Source organism: Bison bison, unplaced genomic scaffold, assembly GCF_000754665.1.
Source record: "Bison bison bison isolate TAMUID 2011002044 unplaced genomic scaffold, Bison_UMD1.0 scf7180017864462, whole genome shotgun sequence".
Classification (NCBI taxonomy): Eukaryota; Metazoa; Chordata; class Mammalia; order Artiodactyla; family Bovidae; genus Bison; species Bison bison.
The window spans coordinates 2800891-2820936 of record NW_011495024.1 but is presented as its reverse complement, the minus strand read 5'-3'; the positions used below and the strand labels follow the sequence as shown (position 1 = coordinate 2820936).

The window sequence follows — 20046 nt, the reverse complement described above, 5'->3', positions numbered from 1 at the left end:
TGCCACAACAAAGAGTTTGCATGCCACAACTAAGTATCCCCGTGTGCTGCAACTAAGACCCGGTGGGGCCAAATAAATAGATATTTAGGAAAAAAAAAAAGAGGAAATAATGGGGATTTGCTTTTGCCCCATCTTCCAAGAGCAAAGCCCTGAAGTCAATGTCTCTCATTTGCTTATTTATGGGGGAAAAAAAAAACACCCAACCAAACACCTGAACATTCCTCTGGGCAAAGCATCATGCTGGGTGGCAAAGATGTTGACTTCGGCAGGATGGGTTCTGCTCTAGGTAATGTTACCTGCTATCACTGTGAAAAGTTTGTTCTCTCTGAAAATCTTTCATTTCATTTTGACACAGGTAAAGACATTTAGAGACAAACTGTAATTTGATTAATCTAGTAATGACCTGACCTCGTAAGAGTCTTGGAAGGGTTTACAGATATTACTAACCAACTTACTTGATTCATATTCATTTTAGCTGACGTTTCACATTGGTAGGCAGGATGTTAGTCTTTAAAAAGTTTAATTATGGATTTTTTTTAATTAGAAAAGAAATATGTACTTGTCACAGAAAATCTAAAAACTCAGATGAGTATAGGAAAAAATTTTTCACATTCTCACCACTCAGGCTCATCACAGTTCACCTTTTAGGTTATTTTACTACTCATTATATGTATGTGCCTACACCAGATCATTGGTTATATATATGTTTGAATATACAGATGAAAGTTTTGGGGGTAGGTTTTTCTGATACCCACTCATACTAGAAATTTTTTAAATACAGGGGAGTGAAAAGAAAATTAAAACTGCCTCTGCTTGTATGAAAAGATACTTTCCGTTCCTCCACCTCACTCAGCGAGGTGCTTCTAATGTGAGCCTGTGTCCACTGGAGCATTTGTGGAAGAGGATAATTCTTAGCCGAGGCCTTAGCCTCCAGCAGGGGCGGACTGTGGTCCAAGGAAGACAAGTTCCATGGGTTCCTGGTTGGGACCCCAGATGTTGGGCCTGTGCCATGAAAGCTGGTGGGTAGGTGCCACCGGACGTTCTCCTGGCCCAATTTCTCCCTGATTTCTCCCATCACAGTAGGACAGTGGTGAGCAGGATAGTGGCTGAACAGGAACCAGCGTCCCAACTTGGGTCTTTCAGAACTGTACCTCTGCCACCTGGCTTCCTCAGAGCCTGGCACACAGTGGGTCTTTAAGAAATGAAAATCGGTTGAATGAAAAAACAAACAAACAAAAACCCACCTGGAATCTCACCACCCAGAGATAAAACTGCTCCTAACATCATGTATCAAAAGTTGATTATGCATCGCAAGTTCTGATTTTCAGCATGGTTACCTGGGCACAGCTTGGGATTGATGATAGAATATATCTAAGACTTTTATGAGTATCCCCATCCTTCTTTAAAAAAGAAATGAACAAACCCCTGATGATTTGGATCATTCAATATGTGTTTTAAAAAATATTTTAAAATGTTGGTGAGGTTTTTTTTTCCCCTTTATTTTGGTAGCTTATTTTAATGCTCACTCCATATTTTCCCCATGATTAATTAATGAGAAATCTAAATATTGCCAATTTTTTTTGTTTTTGTTTTTTCATTTTTTTGGCCATGCCACATGGCACATGGGGATCTAAATTCTCTGACCAGGGATCAAACCAGCAACCCTGCACTAAAGTGCGAAGTGCCAACCCCTGGACCACCAAGGAAGGCCCTTAACACTGCCAGAGTTTCTGTCTTACAATGAAGAAACAAAAAATGGTGGTGGGGGACGAGGCGGTGGAGACAAATTAAATGTTTCTTGTATATTAATGCATATATGTGGAATCTAGAAAAACGGTATAGATGATCTTATTTGCAGAAATAGAGACAGAGACATAGAGAACACATGTGTGGACATCAAGGAGGGGAAGGGGAGAGGTGGGAGGAATTGGGAGATTGGGGTTGATTTACATACATTATTGATACTACATATAAAATAGATAACTAATGAGAACCTACTGTATGCTCAGGGAACTCTACTCAGTGCTCGGGGACAACCTACATATACATATGTATATGTATATACCTATAACATGTGTATATACATACATGTACATGATTCACTTTGTTGTGCAGTAGAAACTAATGCAACATTGTAAAGCAACTATACTCTAATAAAAATTAATTTTAAAATGTTTTTTGGTGAAACACATTTGAAGCAGAAAACGGTGGGGACCAGCACGTAGCCTGGCTCCCTAAGGTGCGGAGATGGAAGGGAGGTAGTGGGTGTCTGAGCGGCCCTTCTTACCGTGACTGGGTTTGCCTACCTCCCATCATTTGCTTCCTCCTGGCAAAGTTCTCTACCAACACTGTGGCCCCTGGAACTTGGAGGGAGGGTCGGTTCTGACCCTCATCAGATCCTAAAGCCATCCAGTTAAAACCCCTGCTGTGCCTTGCACAAGCAAAGGAGGGTTAACATGAGAAAATACTCCTTGTAGGCTTTTGTGAAATCCTGCAAGATTTCTTTGCAGTTCACCATGGCATGTGGTTGGAAAGTTTCTCTAGTCGGTAATACAGATTTTGAAAGTTAATGATAAACACCTTCTCAAATGATCTCGAATTTAGCCATGCTAGCTAGCACTGATGCCCAGATACCTTTAAAGTCAATCATTTACCTGAAAGGGGGTCTCCAGTACTGTCTCGAAAGCCATTTTCTTCTCCCTTAAAAAACAAAAATGCAATCTTCATTAAAACCATACCCATATGTGATTAGAGATGTTATCAATTTTCCAATTTAGTTATATTTCCACCAGAGCCTGGGAGGGGGGTATGGATCTTAAGAATGTACTTTACTGAGTAGTAAGTCAGACAGAGAAAGACAAATATCATATGATATTGCTTGTATGTGGTATAAAAAAAAGGTACAAATGAACTTATTTACAAAATAGAGAGTCGGAGACATAGAAAACAAACTTACAGTTACTGGGGGGAAAGAGAGAAGGGACAGATTAGGAGATTAGAATTGACATGTTTACACTACTAAATATAAAATGGATAACTTATAAGGACCTACTGTATAGCACAGGGAACTCTATTCAATATTCGGTAATGATTTATACGGGAAAAGAATTTTTAAAAGAGTGGATATATGTATATGTGTCACTTCACTTTGCTGTAAGTAGAAACTAACATAATGTTGTAAATCAACTATCCTCCAATTAAAAAAAAAAAAAAATGGGTAGTGAATGATGTGTCTCTCCCTAGAATATAAACTCCCAGAGGGCAGGAACCCTTGTCTATTTCTTCTCCGTGCTGGGTCCTCAGCGGTCAGAACAATGCCCAGCACACAGTAGACACTCCACAGATGTTTGTTAAATTACTGTCATTTTTTTAAAGTATAAATGCATACAAGATGCCATTTCTTTTTTGTTTTTAATTTTACACTATGGACTATTGCTCTTATTTTATTCTCTATCTGCTTTTTGTCGGGCTTGTTGTTTGTCAGTCCAAGTTATAATTCTTGCCTGCATCTATTATACTTTTTTTTATTGTTGTTGTTCAGTTGCTAAGTCACAGAAGCAAAGAAAAACTGTTAAAAACAGTGACTAATTCCCTTTAGAAGCAATGTGTTTCTGCCCATCTACTTGAGGTTCTATTTTTACCAAGGCTGTGCTACCTGGAGCGAGTTACCTGATCTCCTCGTAGGGTATGTGTCGGTGTGTGTTTTTAGTGGAGTCAGCAGAGAAGAACGACCCCACTGTATATCTGTTCATGTTATCTCTATGTTATTTTTTTAATTTTTATTTATTTATTTATTTTGGCTGTGCAATGCAGCGTGTGGTACCTTAGTTCCCTGATCAGGGATCGAACCTGCATCCCCTGCAGTGGAAGGGCAGAGTCTTAACTACTGAACCCCCAGGGAAAGCACACATTAACTCTATCTACATACAACTAAATCTCTCTCAGCAGCTAACGGTACCCCTTCCATCCACAGTACTTCAGAAGAAGCACTAAGAGTTGGGCCAAGGCCCCGGGTGTGAGTCCACCTGCGTTCATAACCACAGGGAGCTCACTCACCTGGAGTCAGAGCCCTGGCCTCTGATTTCTCATTTGCATGCTGAGGGGGCTGATAGATGACCTTATCCCTAAGAGGCTCTACATTCTCAGGTCTCTGAGAGTTTCACTTAAAGATGTGCTAGCTCCCTAGTGTCAAACATTTTAAACAGTCTTTTCCTCTTAATCCCCTAAGAATCCTTTCTCCTTACTCTTGAGTTCATAAATTCCCATGTTTCAGGGTTTTCCTGGTGGTCCAGCAGTTAAGACTCCTAGCTTCTACTGCAAGGGTCATGGGTTCAATCTCCGGTCTGGGAACTAAGATCCCGCATGCCACAGGGTGTGGCCACAAACAAATTTTATCCAAAAATAAATGCCCATGTTTCTGCAGAATACAGAGAGTGGTCTAATTACAAGCCTAAATATTTTTTTTTACACAAGAAGCATCCCTATGCCTTACCAGCTAGATTTTGTCCCCTAACTCATCTATTTCTTGCTTTATTTGAATCCTACTCTTTCTCACTGTCCTCACTAGAACAAAAAGCAACCTGTTCACCATACCGTACATACAGTTTATAAGAGTTAGGGGCAGTCTTTAAAAGAACAAAAATTCCTCTCTCTGCAACTTTTTACTTCTGCAAGACAAAACCCAGGAGCTCCACAACGTTAAGGCCACTATTCACTATTCACCGGGTCGTGTGGCGACCTGCCTTTTCCCATCTGTGCAGCTCCAGCAGGACCGGGCAGGCTCGCCCTCCCACCGGCACAGTCATGGTTATGCTCACTGAATTGGAAACTTTCGTGGGGGAAGCAGAAACCGGACCTTCAGGTAGTGTCAAGAGACACAAACATTAGCACTGGACAGATTTTTGTGGTACTGCCGAGTCCTGCTAAAGCATGGGCTGTTCTTTAAGTAAAGATGATGTTACGTGGCATAGCTGATTTGATTTCTCATCATCTGGAGAAAATGTTACCAAAATCAGTGTCCGGCTAGCCTCACCCCATTGATGTAGATGAGGGACAAGACTCGGAATTACTTGTGACAGTCGATGGGACACAATTTAGATTTTTGTTCTTGGCCTTGATTAATATGTTGTGCTACTTTTAAAGATGGTTTCCTAAGAGTGAAGTCAGAAGAGACTTATATTTGGTGGTTTCCAGGGTCTTACTGAAACCTCATTCGGCACCTCTTTTCTGAGTAACTAATAGGTACCAGCTCCTGTGGGGGAACCCATCTACAAAGGTAAAGGGACCTGAACCCTGACCGCAAGGCTCAGAGATGCTGGGGAAATAGAGACACACCAGACTAACTAAAACTAAGGCAGAAGATGGTGTGTTCTGATAGGGAAGAAAAGGTCAACTCAGAGGGGAGAGGTTTCTTCCAACCAAAACACATTCTGATTCTTCAAATCAGAGATGTGTGAGATAAGCCTTTTTGAGGGCCTGGAGAGGAGGAAAGGGCATTGAGCTAGAGGTCCATGGGAGCCCAAAAGGAAGTGAAAACACACGGGGCTCCTGCAGGGCATTTTGTCTGAAGCAAAGGCTTGAGGGTGTGATGGAGGGAGATGAGATGGGAAAATGGGCTGAGGTCTGAGACCTGGTTTCAGGCAATGGGAGCCACTAAGAGGCTGTCATCAGAACCTGGGCATCCTTGGAGCTGTCAAGGATCAGAGCGGGAACACCTACCCGACTGTAGGAGGTTGGGACACACAGGTGGCCAGGGAGAATGCGGCAGCCAGGCAATCTGATGAGGGGAAGCGTGACTGGCTCAAAGGCAAGGATTAGGAAGTCTCCATACCACTGCTTTGGGAGAGGAAGGGATAAAGCTAGAGCCATGGCGAGGATACAGCCAGCATGGGGGCGGGTGAGCGGAAGTGAGACGAAGAGTGAGTCCAGAAGATGACGGATGAGACCACAGAGCTTGGCGGAAACTGAAGACAGTGCTGGTCCTCGGGAGAGGCTGGGTTACGAGACTAAGACACGGACGCTGGGAGAAAAGTCAGGCAGTGGAGGGCATGTGGTCAAGTCTCAACTTCGAGGAACACCCAGGGCCTACATTTCAGTAGCAAGGGCGGGAATGAGAAAGGAGGGAAGTCGGAGGGGAGGAGAGAAAAGGTCAAGGGCCACATGAAGACGTGGTCTGGCAAGGAGAGGAGCAGGTTCTGAGAGCAGCTCTAGTAGCTTCTGCCAGGCGGGCGGTGAGGATGTGGGGAATCCTCTCCCCCACCCCTCCTTGCTACTTAGCTTTCTCTTCCCTTTAAGGCCTCAGCTTAGGCATCACCAGCTCTGGGAAGCTGTCCAAGCTCACATTCAGGGTGATGTGCCCTGGGTGCTCCTACAGCCTTCTAGACCTGAATGACACTTGGTGACATGTAAGGTCAGTACCAATAATCCTCAGGGGGAAGCCTGGTGGTGGGAACCTAACCAAAGTGCAGCTCTGGGGACAGGAGTCCAGGGCTGAGGAGCTGTGACTCGGGCACGGAGGCCAGCCCTGCAGCGTCCTGGGGGCGCTGAATCCAGGTCGGAGGGTATGAGTGCGATTGAGCACTTGTTGCTCCATTAAAACTGATCCAGGAACAGAGGACAGAGTCATGGGTCAGAGCAGCAGTGGGCTTAGCTGTGAGCCACACAGGATGGCAGGGGACATGACACAAAGGCTAATCCTCTCCTTTTCATGTCTGTCCCTTCCCCTCCAAGGGATCCTACCCCTGGGTCTTTTCTGAGCCAACTCCCAAAACCAGTTCCTCCATCCTGCTCCTTCCTCCTTCCGAACTTCTCTATGGCTGACTTTTGCTGAGTACAGTACTATGTCCCAGGCAGATGACGACTTTTTTTTTGGGGGGGGGGTGGGGGCATGAGGCATGCGGGACTGTAGTTCCCTGACCAGGGATCGAACTCATGCTGTCTGCATTCAGACTGTGGAGTCTTAACCACTGCACCACCAGGGAAGTCATCCCCAGGCCGATAATCTTGATTGGGTTAGCTCATTTCCTCCTCGAGATGCCGAGGAGCTGAGAACCACCACACACAAATGATGAAACACTGCAGATTTCTGTTGGGAGGACTTGTTTTAAATCTGAGTGAAGTTCAAGTGCAATGCATTGGTTTTGTGGAAGAGAATAGTTTCTGGATACCATTGGGTCTGTGTGCCAAAGGGAAATGGTCTAGATAAGAAAAAAGGTAGAAATGACCTAAATGTCCATTGACAGATGACTGGATTAACAAAATGCGGAATATTATTCAGCCTTAAAAAGGAAGGGAATTCTGACATGCTAGAATAAAGATGAACCTTTATTGCATGCTAAGTGAAATAAGCCAGTCACAGGTGGACAATACTATATGGTTCCATTTATATGGGTCACCTAGAGGAGTTAAATTCAAAGAGACAGACAGTAAAATATTGATTACCAGAGAGTGGAGCAAGGGCGAATGGAGAGTTAGTGTTTAACGGGTATAGAGTTTCAGTTTGGCAAGATGAAAAAGCTCCTAAGATGGGTGGTGGTGATGGCTGCACAATAGTGTCATTGTACTTAAAGCCTTTGAACCATACACCTAAAACTGGTCAAGATGGTAAACATCGTATGTGTATTTTACCACTTAAAATTTTTAAAATATCTCCTTAGGAAATCTGAAGGTAACCACAAAACTGAACACCAGTGTTGTATAAATTCAAGCCGGCTAAAGAAAACACCCATTTTGCAAACCCTTTCCATTGTGAATATGTGGAAATTACCTTATATTTGGGCAAATGTGTTAACTGCTGCCAAGAATTCTTTGAGTAGAAAGAAAGTTGGCTAGGTGACATCAATTTTGCAATTGGGTGAGTTTATAACCTAGTCGTTGGGTCCCATGTCTGCTTAGGGAGCTGCAGGAATCAGGTAATGAACAAGAGTCTGCCCTGGGGACTTACACGTGGTGACTTCACACCAGGCTCCAGACAGCAGCAACCCCGGGGCCAAGAAGACACTGGGGGGAAGGAGAGATGAACACACGATCCATGTGCCATCCACACATGGAGATGGACAGATGGGCTGAAGATGCTGACAGATTGATGAGGAAGATACAAACCAGCACCTAGGAGCTAGGTACCAGTTTTCAGGGAAACACGATCTGTTGGACTCTTTCGTCCATCTTTCTTCCTTTCCTTTCTTTCCTTTTCTTCCTTATTTCCTTCCACAGCACTGCACAGCATGTGGAATCTTAGTTCCCAGGCCAAGGATTCAACCCGAGCCCCCTGCACTGGAAGCAAGGAGTCTAAATCACTTGACTGTCTGGGAAATCCCAGTTTGGCCCATCTTTATGTGTCTATGCTTAGCTCACTAATAAAGAGTCCCATCTTTATGACTTGTAAAACTAAGGAGAAGATAACTGAGTGGGAAAGCCCTTAACAGTTGGTTAATCCAGTTGTAGCCTAAGTCTGATTGGAAACCACCATAAAGACCAAAGTAGTCATTGTCTACCTGTTGGCAGCAACCTACACTACAGGCAAAGAACCTAAGAAACGCCTCCTTTGAATTAACTAACTTCTTTGGGAGAACAACCAATGCTAAAGCTTGATGTCTCTGCTTCATGAAAGTATTTTAGTAAATGGCTTTGAAAATGTGATTTTAAATGCCTGAGTGTGCCAGTGAAATAGGGCTTATATAGCATGGGTTTAGACTGTTCTAAATTTTCTCTCTTCGCTTGCCACTGCAAGCAAGCGCCTTTTGGTGCTATGAATTCACAAGATAGACCTGTGTTCTGTGTAACTCTGCTGAATGCATTTACTGATTATTCACCTCTAAACATTAGGACTAGACTATCAGTCTCCTGTTGGGTTTTTCTAAAGCAGTTTATACTAAATTCTTTTTCTGCAAACTAATTACAATTGTAATAGTTGTTTAGATTTATTTTTATTTCTTACTGAAGTATAATAAACATATGGAAAGCTGGACATATCTATTTGAAAGTATACAAGCATAGTCTGAAGATATTGCAGGTTTAGTTCTAGGACACCACAATACATCGAATAACTCAATAAGGTGGTTGTTATCGTTTAGTCACTAAGTCCTGCCTGACTCTTGGCAACCCCATGGACTGTAGCCCACCAAGCTCCTCTGTTCATAGGATTTCCCAGGCAAGGTTACTGGAGTGGTTGCCATTTCCTTCTCTAGGGGATCTTCTAGACCCAGGGATCAAACCCACATCTCCTGCACTGGCAGGCGGATTCTTTACAACTAAAAGCCACCAAGGACACCCCCTCAATAAGGTAAGTCACATGAATTTTTTGGTTTCCCAGTGCATATAAAAGTTATGTCTATACCATCCTGTAGTCTATTAAATAGGCATTCTATCTAAAAAACAATCTACATACCTTAATTCAAAAATACTTTATTGCTAGGGAATTCCCTGGTCCAGTGGTTAAGACTCTGCACTTCCAAATGCAGGAGGTGTGGGTTCGACCCCTGGTTGGGGAACAAGATCCCATGTGCCTCATGGTGTGCCAGAATGTAAAAATAAAAATTTTGTAAATACTTTATTGCTAAAACATACTAAACGTTATCGGAGCCTTCAGCAAGTCATATTCTTTTTGCACCAGTGGCATCAAAGATTGCTGCTCCCAGATCATCATAACACATATAATAAAAATGGAAAAGTTTGAAATATTGCAAGAATTACAGAACATGACACAGAAACATGAAGCGAGTAAATGCAGTAGGGAAAATGGTAGCAACAGACTTCCTGGACACATGGTTGCCCCAATTTGTAAAAAATGCAATCTCTGCAAAGGCAAAGAGGCAATAAAGGCAAAGCACAATAAAACGAGGTTCGCCTGTATTTCAGAACCGGCTTTTAGAAATGCGTTTCAGTCGATATGTTCATCAAGCACCTACTCAGTGCTGGAAACAAATCCCTGATGCTGCTGGTTACGATCCAGTAATGGGACCAAGACACACATAAACATCCAAACCACAAGGAAAAAGGTGTGAAAAATATACATGCAGAGCGAGTGCCAAGGGAACACAAAGGTGGGCAGGAACTCAAGTGAGACCTCTAGGAACAGGGCAAGTTTCGCAAAGGATGAAAGAACTGAATCTGGAAGAAAGGGATTTTGAAATGAATGGTACAGCGCTTCGCTAGGATGAGAGCAAATCTGTGGGTTTGTGTACATTTAATTTAGCTCTTTCTTCTCTTCAAGGAGACCTGCTACTTGTGGAGTTGAAGTGAAGGTCAGAGACTGCAGCGGCTCTTTCCACGACTTCAAGGCGGGGATACTCAGGTGTAATTTCATACCTCGGCTCTGGTTTCAGAGATAAAGAGGAAGGGGTTTTCCCTTTGTGTGTAAAGCATTAGATGATTACTGTTGAGGAATATCATGAAGTATTTTACAGGAGATTATGGCTTGCATGTGCAAATGCCAGCAGACAATGAAGATATGGATATCACTTCGAGGCAGGGAGGTTCTGCCTGTGTTTCTTTCATTCACAAATCCTGGGTTGGAGGATACAAGCGATGCTGGAGCACAGACCAGTTGAAGGTTCGAGACGAGGAAGTGCATTTGAGAACTCCTCGTTTCAGTCTCTGATTTTCCTCTCCTGCATAATTACATTGCTAGCTGAAGAAAGACTGCTTGGCTTCATATGCAGGGCCAAATATGAAAAGGTTACTGAACCAAAATACCATCTAAATGTGTATATGATATAACCCATCACTTTTCTTTGAAGAAAATTCCAAAAACACGAATAACAAGTGTTCAAAACTATACTATTTTTCAAAACAGCAATAAGTGAAACGAAAATTTTTTGTTCCCTAATCTCTCATCCCAACTCCTTGCCCAGAGACCATTAGTTACAATCTGGAGTGTCTCCTTCCTCATTCCTTATTGATAGCCACACTCAAAACCTACCTAGAGATGTTGTTTAGCCCAAAACCATATTAGTCTACAATTTCATTTATTTAACATTATATTGTGAATATCTTTGAAGGTCAGTAGCCTCTCCTCTTTCCAATGGCTTAATATTACTCTGTGTCAAAGTACCGTCATTCATCAACCACCTCCTTCCTATGTGCATGTACACTACCAGCAACTCTTCTCTGCTTCAAACACACTCTGCAAAGATGTCTCCAGTATCAAGTCCTTAAAGGGGGATCACTGGATCAATGAGTAACAGACACTGCCAAATAATTTCCTGAAAATTCTATCAGTTTACACTCTCAACTGTGTATGAGGGCAGCCACCACACCAACGGGAAGTTTAAGTGAAATTTAGCACACTTGTGAGATTTAAAGTCATTATAGTTCACAGAGCACTGAATGATAATGAGAATAGAAGCCACTAAGTCAATTAGAGCGGATAAAGTAAAGAACTAGGGACTTCCCTGGTGGTTGAGTGGTTAAGATGCCATGTTCCCAAAGCAGGGGGCACAAGTTCCTAAGATCCTACATGCTGTGTAGCTCGGCCAAAAGATAAAAATAAATAAAAAATAAATTAAGAAAAGTAAAAGGCTGTACAATTTTAATGGTTAGGAAACTCTTTATGCTGCTCTCAGGATAATAACTATGAAGCTAGAAAGTAGGCATGTTTGCTCTTTAGCATGTACCTGTCTTATCACAAATATTTTCTTTTGACTTGGTACCAAACTATAAATAAATCAAAGACACAGACATTCATAGGTTCTATCAAATTAGAGTACTATGATTTTTCTTTTAAAATGTCATATCTGGAATATTCACTAGAGACAAAAGGACTCAAGGTTCTGAGATGATGACTGCGGTTGGGTGGCATGGATTTGTGGTAGGAGGAATAGTTCACATTTCATCACTTTCCAGGAATCAAAGACAGAGAGAGGAGGTGGTCCTGGTTCAGCCAACCTAGGACTGGGCCAGACAGGTTCCACCCCAAATTAGCAAGAGCATCACCAAAATGCCTGATGAGTTGAGACTGTTGCCAGCCAAGTTGATGGATAGAAGCAGCAAGGGGGAGGTAAAAAGAAAAAGAGACCAGGCTGGGTCAGAGATGTGGGAGGGATTATCCTCAGGGATAATCCACCACAGACGCAATGGTTCCCATGGATGGCTGAGCACAGTGAGGAGGCAAGCAGGTCACCATCCAGGATAAATAAATTACTGGTTCAAGAAAGTGCAATCTGTTTGGACTGGGAGATGGTGATTGTAAAGCTAAAGGGAGTCCCTCTCATGAGAGTTAAAAACACCAAGTGTAAGGGTCCTCCCGGGCAGTCCAGTGGTTGCAGCTCCATGCTTCTACTGCCAAGGGTCCAGGTTCAATCCCTGGTGGGGGAAATAAGACCCTGAAAGCTGAGCAGCACACCCAAAAATAAAACAAAGGAACTGGAAAAAAAAAAAGAAAGAAAATCCAGATCAATAATGCAAAATTCACAGTGTTTGAGATCCAATAAAAAAGTTAGTAAACAAACAGGGGACTTCTCTGGTAGTCCAGTGGTTAGGACTTCCCTTTCAATGCAGGGGGGTGCAGGTTTGATCTCTGGTCCGGGAGTAAGATCTCATATGCCTCCAGGCCAACAAATCAACACATAAAACAAACAACATTGTAATAAATTCAATAAAGACTTTAAAAATGGTCTACATTAAAAAAAATCTTTAAAAGAATTTAAAAATCATACAAAGAAGTAGGAAAATCTGATTAATAACCAGGAGACAATATCAGACAATTAAAAAAAAAAACCTGAAAAATGCCAAATGTAGGTTCTGGGCAAAGTTCTCTAGTTTTTTCTGGTTCCACATCTCTAAACTTCACATCAGGGTGAAGTAAGGAACTACTGAATATTTTCTAAATGCAGAATGATCTGATTTTCCCCTAAAGAACAAACAAAAGGACTCGCCAATCGATCAAACAGATCTTGTTGGAGCTTGAAAGGATTGCTGCGTATCAAGGAGGGCAGGTAGGGGCCTGCTGGGCTGACTCACAGAAGACACCATCCAGGGCAAGTGCCGGTGGGCCCGTTCCCTGTTATTAAAACACATGTAATTGCTTCAGGTTTGCAGATGGTCTGATGGGCTGCTACCTCTGCCAAGGCAGTGAGGCTGCTGGATGGGATTCTGCCAGCCACCTCTCAGCCTAATTTCAAGAAAAGGGCAACTCCTCCATTTACCAATTTTGTTCCCGAAGTTTTTCACTAGTGGTCTGCCAGACTGACAGCACTGAGAACTGCGGAAAAGCCTAAAATCTCCCCTGGTTTAAGCCAGGAAAGAGGCCCAGTCACAACTGATAACACCAACTGCTGCTGATGAGAAATGCTAGGCGTAGGGGCCCTGATGAGGAAGGCTCCCGGTCCCAACTCTGCCACTCAGCCGCTGGCTCAAGTGCCCTCTGCGAAACAATGTGATTTCTATGCCCCCCCACCCCAAGCTCTAACGATGCCAAGTTGTCAATTTGGGCATCTAAGTCCAAACCCGCTATCTAAATGGTCAGGATTAACAAGGCCAAGCCTTCTCTCTGATTTAGTATCAGGTGGCAAAAAGCTCAGGACATAAGGTACAACACAGACAGGACTCCAGCCTCTGTCACAGTGGAGGGTGTGTGGAAGGCCTGGGAGGAAGCGGGGAGTCCAGAGGGTATTATGAGGGGTCAAGGCTATGGGGTGGGGGGAGAGTCCTGCCGAAGATAACAAAGCATGTGTCCTTAGAAATAAAAGACTTCTGTTTGCTTGGTAAATTAATAAGATACAAAATTAATCATCATCTCTAGGGGTTGCTACTCTAGCATCAATCAATAACTGAGAGTTTTTAGGCTTCAGTGTCTTGGCCATCGTATTATACTCTGTGTAACACTATCAGCGGGCTATTATGCTTGGAGTTTCTGTGCTTTAAAACTGGGTGGATGTTCCCTGTGCCCCCACCCCCTCCACTGACTCTGAGGAACATTAACTTTGAAAGGCTTGTTTAATTTTGAAGAAATCAGTTAGCTGTTGTTAGGCTTTCCATAGAGAAGACAGCATGTTTTTAAAAATTTGGTGGTATTTACGACTAAAAATAGACTTCGAGCCCTTATAGCTTGCTTAGTGGAAGAACTGGCAGTGTGGTCTATTAGGTCTAACCTAACAGAGATGTAAATGGAGTCTAAGGAAATATATAGCCTTCAAGGTGGGGACTGACACATGGACATCCACCACAGCAGTACTGAGAAGAGTAAAACAACCTCAAAGTACCATAATCAGGAAACTCAAGTAGCTCTATGGCATGGAATGTAACAGGATGGAGGATGGGAAGCACCTCCCACAGAGAGGAGCCTGGTTATCCCGAAGGACCAGCCTTCAGCTGATAGAAGAGGGAGAGGTTTCTTTGAAGGAATCAGTAGAAGAACTGAGAGCTGGGGCTGCTTTTCTTCCTCTATGTGTACAGCTCTCTGTCCCACCCCCAAGCCAAGTGAAGGGGGCCTCAAGATCACCGCTTGTCAGAGGTGCTTGCCAAAAGGAGGAGATGTTCTCTCACTCTTAGCCTGATGCCTGTCGATCGGTAGATGCTCACAGTCCCAACTGCTCTGCCACTGGGACACCTGCCCTGTGTGGGACCTTGCCCAAGGTAAGAGGTGCAGAACATACTCCTGAGACAGAAGGACCTGGGGTGAGCTGTTGGAGGCATGTGTGAACATTCAGCTGGGGATGGTTTGCCCAAATCAGGTAACTGCAGGGTTGACTTCCCACTTGCTGCAGAAGGGGAGGAGAACCAAGGCCACTTGCCCCTCTTTGGGGACCTCAACATTTCAAATCAGGCTTGAGTTGGAAGTGAAGAGAAAAGGTTTGAATTGGATGAGAGATTTAACTACTGTATGGAGTTCACTTCATTTAAATATACTAACCAGAGATTTAAATATACTAACCAGACTATTAGATGCTGCTGCTGCTGCTGCAGGATGCTGCTGCTGCTGCAGGATGCAGACTACTGGATGCTAGGAGACATATTACTATACTCATTTTTCAGAGGTGGAAACTAACAGAGAGGTGAACTAACTGTTAGAGGTTAGAGGTGAACTAACTGTTCAAAGTGATATAGCTCAGTGGCAGAGTTAGGGACCTGGTAGGTCTGTCTAGCTCCAAAGACCATGGTAAGGCTGGTTACAGTTCCAAATATGGATTCTAGAGTCAGACTCAGAGAAGGCAAGGGCACCCCACTCCAGTACTCTTGCCTGGAAAATCCCATGGACGGAGGAGCCTGGTGGGCTGCCGTCTATGGGGTCGCACAGAGTCGGACACAACTGAAGCGACTTAGCAGCAGCAGCAGCAGCAGAGTCACCTATGGCTCTACTATGCAATAGCTGTGTGATCTTAAACAAATGATTTAACCTCTCTGTGCCACAGTAAAATGGGCAGAATAACAGTGTATCCCACATAGGGTCATTTTGAAAATGAAAGTTCACACTGCTGTATTTAACATGGATAACCAACAAGGTCCTATGTATAGTGCAGAGAACTCTGCTCAACGTTATGTGGCAGCCTGGATGGGAGGAACGTTTGGGGGAGAATGGATACTCGTATACACATGGCTGAGTCCCTTAGTTGTACACATGAAACCATCACAATGTTGCTAATCAGCTGTACTCCACAATAAAAAGTTAAAAAAGAGATATTCCCCTCTCCAGCTGTTAGAATTTTTTTTTAATTATTACTATAAAAAAAGAAAAAGAGTTCATGCAGGTGACTGCTTGGAACAACACTTGACCTTAAAAATGTTAATGGTGATGCTTCTTTAAGGCTAAGAATGCTGAAGATGGCGTCACCCACCAGAAGCTAAGGGAGACAGCTGGGACAGATTCTGTCTTTCAGCCTAGAAGGAGCCAATCCTGATGACACGTGGACTTCTGCCTCCAGGCTGACAGGTCACACATTTCTGTTTAAGCCACTCAGTCTGCAGGATTTTGTTACGACAGCCCTAGGAAACTAATACACATGTGATATGTTCATTGCTTCTGAAATGGAAAAAAACAACTTTTGGGACCTCTGTTTTCTGATAGCAGCAAACTGAGAAATGGATCCCAGATACAGCTTCTTCCATCTCTGTCAGGAACATCTGCATAATCTCTCCATCAGAAATACATATATTTAGGTGAAGAATACATCTAAAATAACCGAAACTCTTATTCATAAATACAGCACATCAGCATTTCCAATGTGTGTTTCTTGGATTATTGGGCCTAAGAGTTGGAGAACAGGCTTCAACAGTCAAAGAACCCTCTTCCTCACGCTCTCCACATGCAGTGAGCTGTCCCCTTCAGCTGCGCTGACCAGCCACTGTGAGGGGACCGACTCAAGGATCAGCACCACCCCCCACCCCCTCAGGCTGCCCCAATTCTATCTCAGCTAACCAGCCACACCCGCTAGCAGGAAGGAGCAGTCTGCATCTGTGCCAAACGCAGAGGTGATGCTGAAGACGTGTCTGGGTTGTTTACCCTGTGGACACACGGTCTACCCCAGCCCTTCTCACCCCAGTTACACAAAGTCCTGGAACACTGAGAAATATCAGAGGTTGGAGCCCACTCCAGACCACTTCAGCAAGATTCTGCAAGATAAGAGCCAGCCATCGATATTCTGTAAAAGTTCTCCAAGTGATTCTGATGTGCAGTCAGGGTCCAGGACCTTTGTCTATGCAGATCACAGGTGGGCACTAATAAGTTTTGGGTTTCCTAGGTGGTGCTAGTGGTAAAGAACCCACCTGCCAATGCAGGAGACACAGGAGATGCAGGTTTGATCCCTGGGTCAGAAAGATCGCCTGGAGGAGGCCATGGCAATCCTCTCCAGTATTCTTGCCTGGAGAATCCCATGCACAGAGGAGCCTGGTGGGCTATAGTCCATAGGGTCACAAAGTGCCAGACATGACTGAAGCGACAGCATGCACGCTATAGATAGCTTTTAGTGAGAAAAGTAAATTTAAATCTGTTTTTTTGTGGGAGCTTTCTTCCAAGTTTTTTGTTTGTTTGTTTGAATTTTTTGGCCTTGCAGCATGTGGGATCTTAGTTTCCCAACAAAGAATCAAACCCATGCCCCCTGCATTGGAAACAGCCCCCACTCCCGGCCCCCACCCCTAGTGTGAACCACTTGGCCGCCAGGGAAGTCCCTCTTCTAAGTTTTGAAATCTGTCCTCAAATTTGCTGCCTATAGTGCTGGATCAAATAGCAGCCAATGGATGGTATAAGACCCTGCCCCTTTCCAGAGCCAGTGTTTGAAGTACTTTCTATGTGCAAAGTGATGTGCCATGCTCATGTGAAGTCGCTCAGTCATGTCCAACTCTTTGTGACCCTATGGACTGTAGCCTACTAGGTTCCTCTGTCCCTGAGATTTTCCAGGCAAGAGTACTGGAGTGGGTTGCCATTTCCTTCTCCACGGGATCTTCCTGACCCAGGGATCGAACCTGCGCCTCCTGCATTGCAGCCAGACGGTTTACCATCTAAGCCACCAGGGAAGCTCCATGCCATGCTCATAGGTTACCCACAAATGGCCAAGAAGGGTAGGGTGGTGAGAGAATAAACCAAATGAAGGATAAGAGGGTCATTTGAGACTAATCTCATGATAACTGCAACTACAGATTTGTGTTATGTAAATTAAAATTATTCAGACATCAACCTAGTTGTGCAATAGGTGAGCTTAACCCATGGCCAGACACTTTCTCCCTTCCATTCAATGATTTCATTGGATGGAGGCAGTTGGCACATCAGAATCACCTATGAGGCTTGTAGAAACTACTTCTGGGTTTGGGAAGGTTCTGCTTTTCCTTGTGCTGTTTTGGAAGCTCAGAGCTCCTGCAACACGGCCCAGTTCCCTTCCTTCCCTCACCTGCCTCTCTATTTCATGATGGCTGGCAGGATGGTCTTGCTGCTGCTGCTAAGTCGCTTCAGTTGTGTCCGACTCTGCGACCCCATAGATGGCAGCCCACCAGGCTCCTCTGTCCCTGGGATTCTCCAGGCAAGAACACTGGAGTGGGTTGCCATGTCCTTCTCCAATGCATGAAAGTGAAAAGTGAAAGTGAAGTCGCTCAGTTGTGTTCAACTCTTCTCAACCCCATGGACTGCAGCCTACCAGGCTGCTCTGTCCATGGGATTTTCTGGGCAAGAGTACTGGAATGGGGTGCCATTGCCTTCTCCTGATGGTCTTCCTAATGCCCCCAAAATAACAGGACTGATTTTGTACAGAAGAGAGTCCTGGGAACCCCCAACAGCCTAGATGCCCGTGGGCATGTCCAGCCCGCTCAGCCCCTATGTGGTTTCTGGAGGGAGGAACCTTGCTGGAGAGTCCTCTGTAGATCACATGGATACACCGTGGCCTCTGGGGCTGTGGAGGAGGGCAGGCCATGAATCTGGACTAGCACATGCTCTCCGTCCCTGGGGACTTCACATCTACAGCCTTTCATGCTGCTTCCTGTAACACTTCTCAAAAATTCACCATGTGCTCTGGCACCCTGAACACAACATAGCTTGTTTCTGATTCCCTGTTACAAATGGCAACTCCCACCCAATCTGGACACTCCCCTTCCAGTGATTTTCTTTCCCTATGTGATTTTTTTCTCGGCCACACCATTATCAGTAGAAAGGTTCTGTATTGTATAGATTCATTCACAGTAAATCTTATTTATTTGTTACATACCCATAAAGCATTTATGATGTGCTTGATGGCATCTTTTAAAGATTTTTTTAAAAGTCTTTATTGAATTTGTTACAACATTGTTTCTGTTTTAAGTTTTGGCTTTTTGGCTGCAAGGCAAGTGGGATCTTCACTCTGGACCAAGGATAGAACGCATACCCCCTGCATTGGAAGGTGAAGTCTTAACCACTGGACTGCCAGGGAAGTCCCTTGGGGATATTTTAAGAGCTTAAAAAAACACGAATTCCCAGTTCCCAGAGAAGCTGTTTTCTTAGTTTTCAACAGTGGCCCTACTAGACACTGCTCACCTGCTGGGACTCTCTGAAGCAGATCTATAATCCTTTCCTCCTCTGCAGTCTCAAGTCCTATCAGACACTGAACCCCTGACATCTCCAAAATGTATTATTTTGTTCTTTCTTCCCCCAAGGATTCTTAGAGGTTGAATGATGTCCCTTAAAAGATATAGAGTGGAGTCTGAACTCCAGCACCTCAGAGTGTGATTGTATTTGGAGACAACTCTTCATAGAGGTAATTAAGTCAAACGAGGTCATGAAAGTAAGTGCTAAATCAGTATGACTGGTGTCTTTACCAAATGGGGAAATGTGAAAGGAGAGAGCCACACCCAGGGGGAAGACAGGGAACAGACATTGGCTACAAACCCAGGAGACAGACTTGGCACATCCTCATGGCTCTCAGAAGGAACCAACCCTGCCCACAGCTTGATTTCAGACTTACAGGTTTCACACAGTGAAACATTTCTGCTGTTACTGCCACCCTCTCTGTGGTGCTTCATGACAGCAGCCCCAGCAAGCAAACACGGATGTCTTGGAATTACACTCCCCACTCTCCATTCTTCCCTCCACAACCACACCCAGGCCCTTAGGCAAATGATCTTCCTGGGTGACTGCAATAGCCCCTTGATGTCTCCTGGCCTCAGTCTTTCTTCCTACCCACCCCTTGGACAAGCCACTTATGAGAATAACGTTTCTAAGAGTCTATTTCCATCCCATCATTTCACAGGAACTTCCGGGACCTTCCAAGTGCCTGGGAGATCTGGGTCCTCCAGACCTCCTCTGGAGCAGCACCTCCTATGGTAGCAGTTAGAGAAAACATGGACTGTGAGAGACAGGTATGCTGAAGTGGGAGAAACAAGTCTGTCCCTCTTGAACAGGTAAGAAGCTTGCTTACCTATTGAACGAGTTCAATCAGTGTCTTCTCTCTGTTCTTTTCTCTCTATAGTCCTGTGCTGAGATGCTCTGAGAATCTAAGGGAGAGGCTCTTAGCTTAAACATTCTGATTCAGCTTTCCATGTGGGAGATTTAAAAACGCTCAATTTCACTGAAAGCTCTAAGTGTGCATCACTGTACACCCCTAGCACTTAACAGTAGTGGTGATACATTCTTGGACTCAAATACTGGATGGATGG

The 20046-nt window shown here is 44.1% G+C and overlaps 1 protein-coding gene across 2 annotated transcripts in view; it reads right to left on the bottom strand.

Annotated features, from left to right (window-relative positions):
- The window catches only part of EDARADD (EDAR-associated death domain), a 67838-nt gene that overhangs the window by 12680 nt on the left and 35112 nt on the right, over positions 1-20046 (bottom strand). For both annotated transcript variants that reach the window (XM_010860108.1, XM_010860109.1), the window contains exon 5: positions 2655-2700. In XM_010860108.1, coding sequence (XP_010858410.1) covers positions 2655-2700 — 46 coding nt within the window. The remainder of the gene's footprint in view (positions 1-2654; positions 2701-20046) is intronic.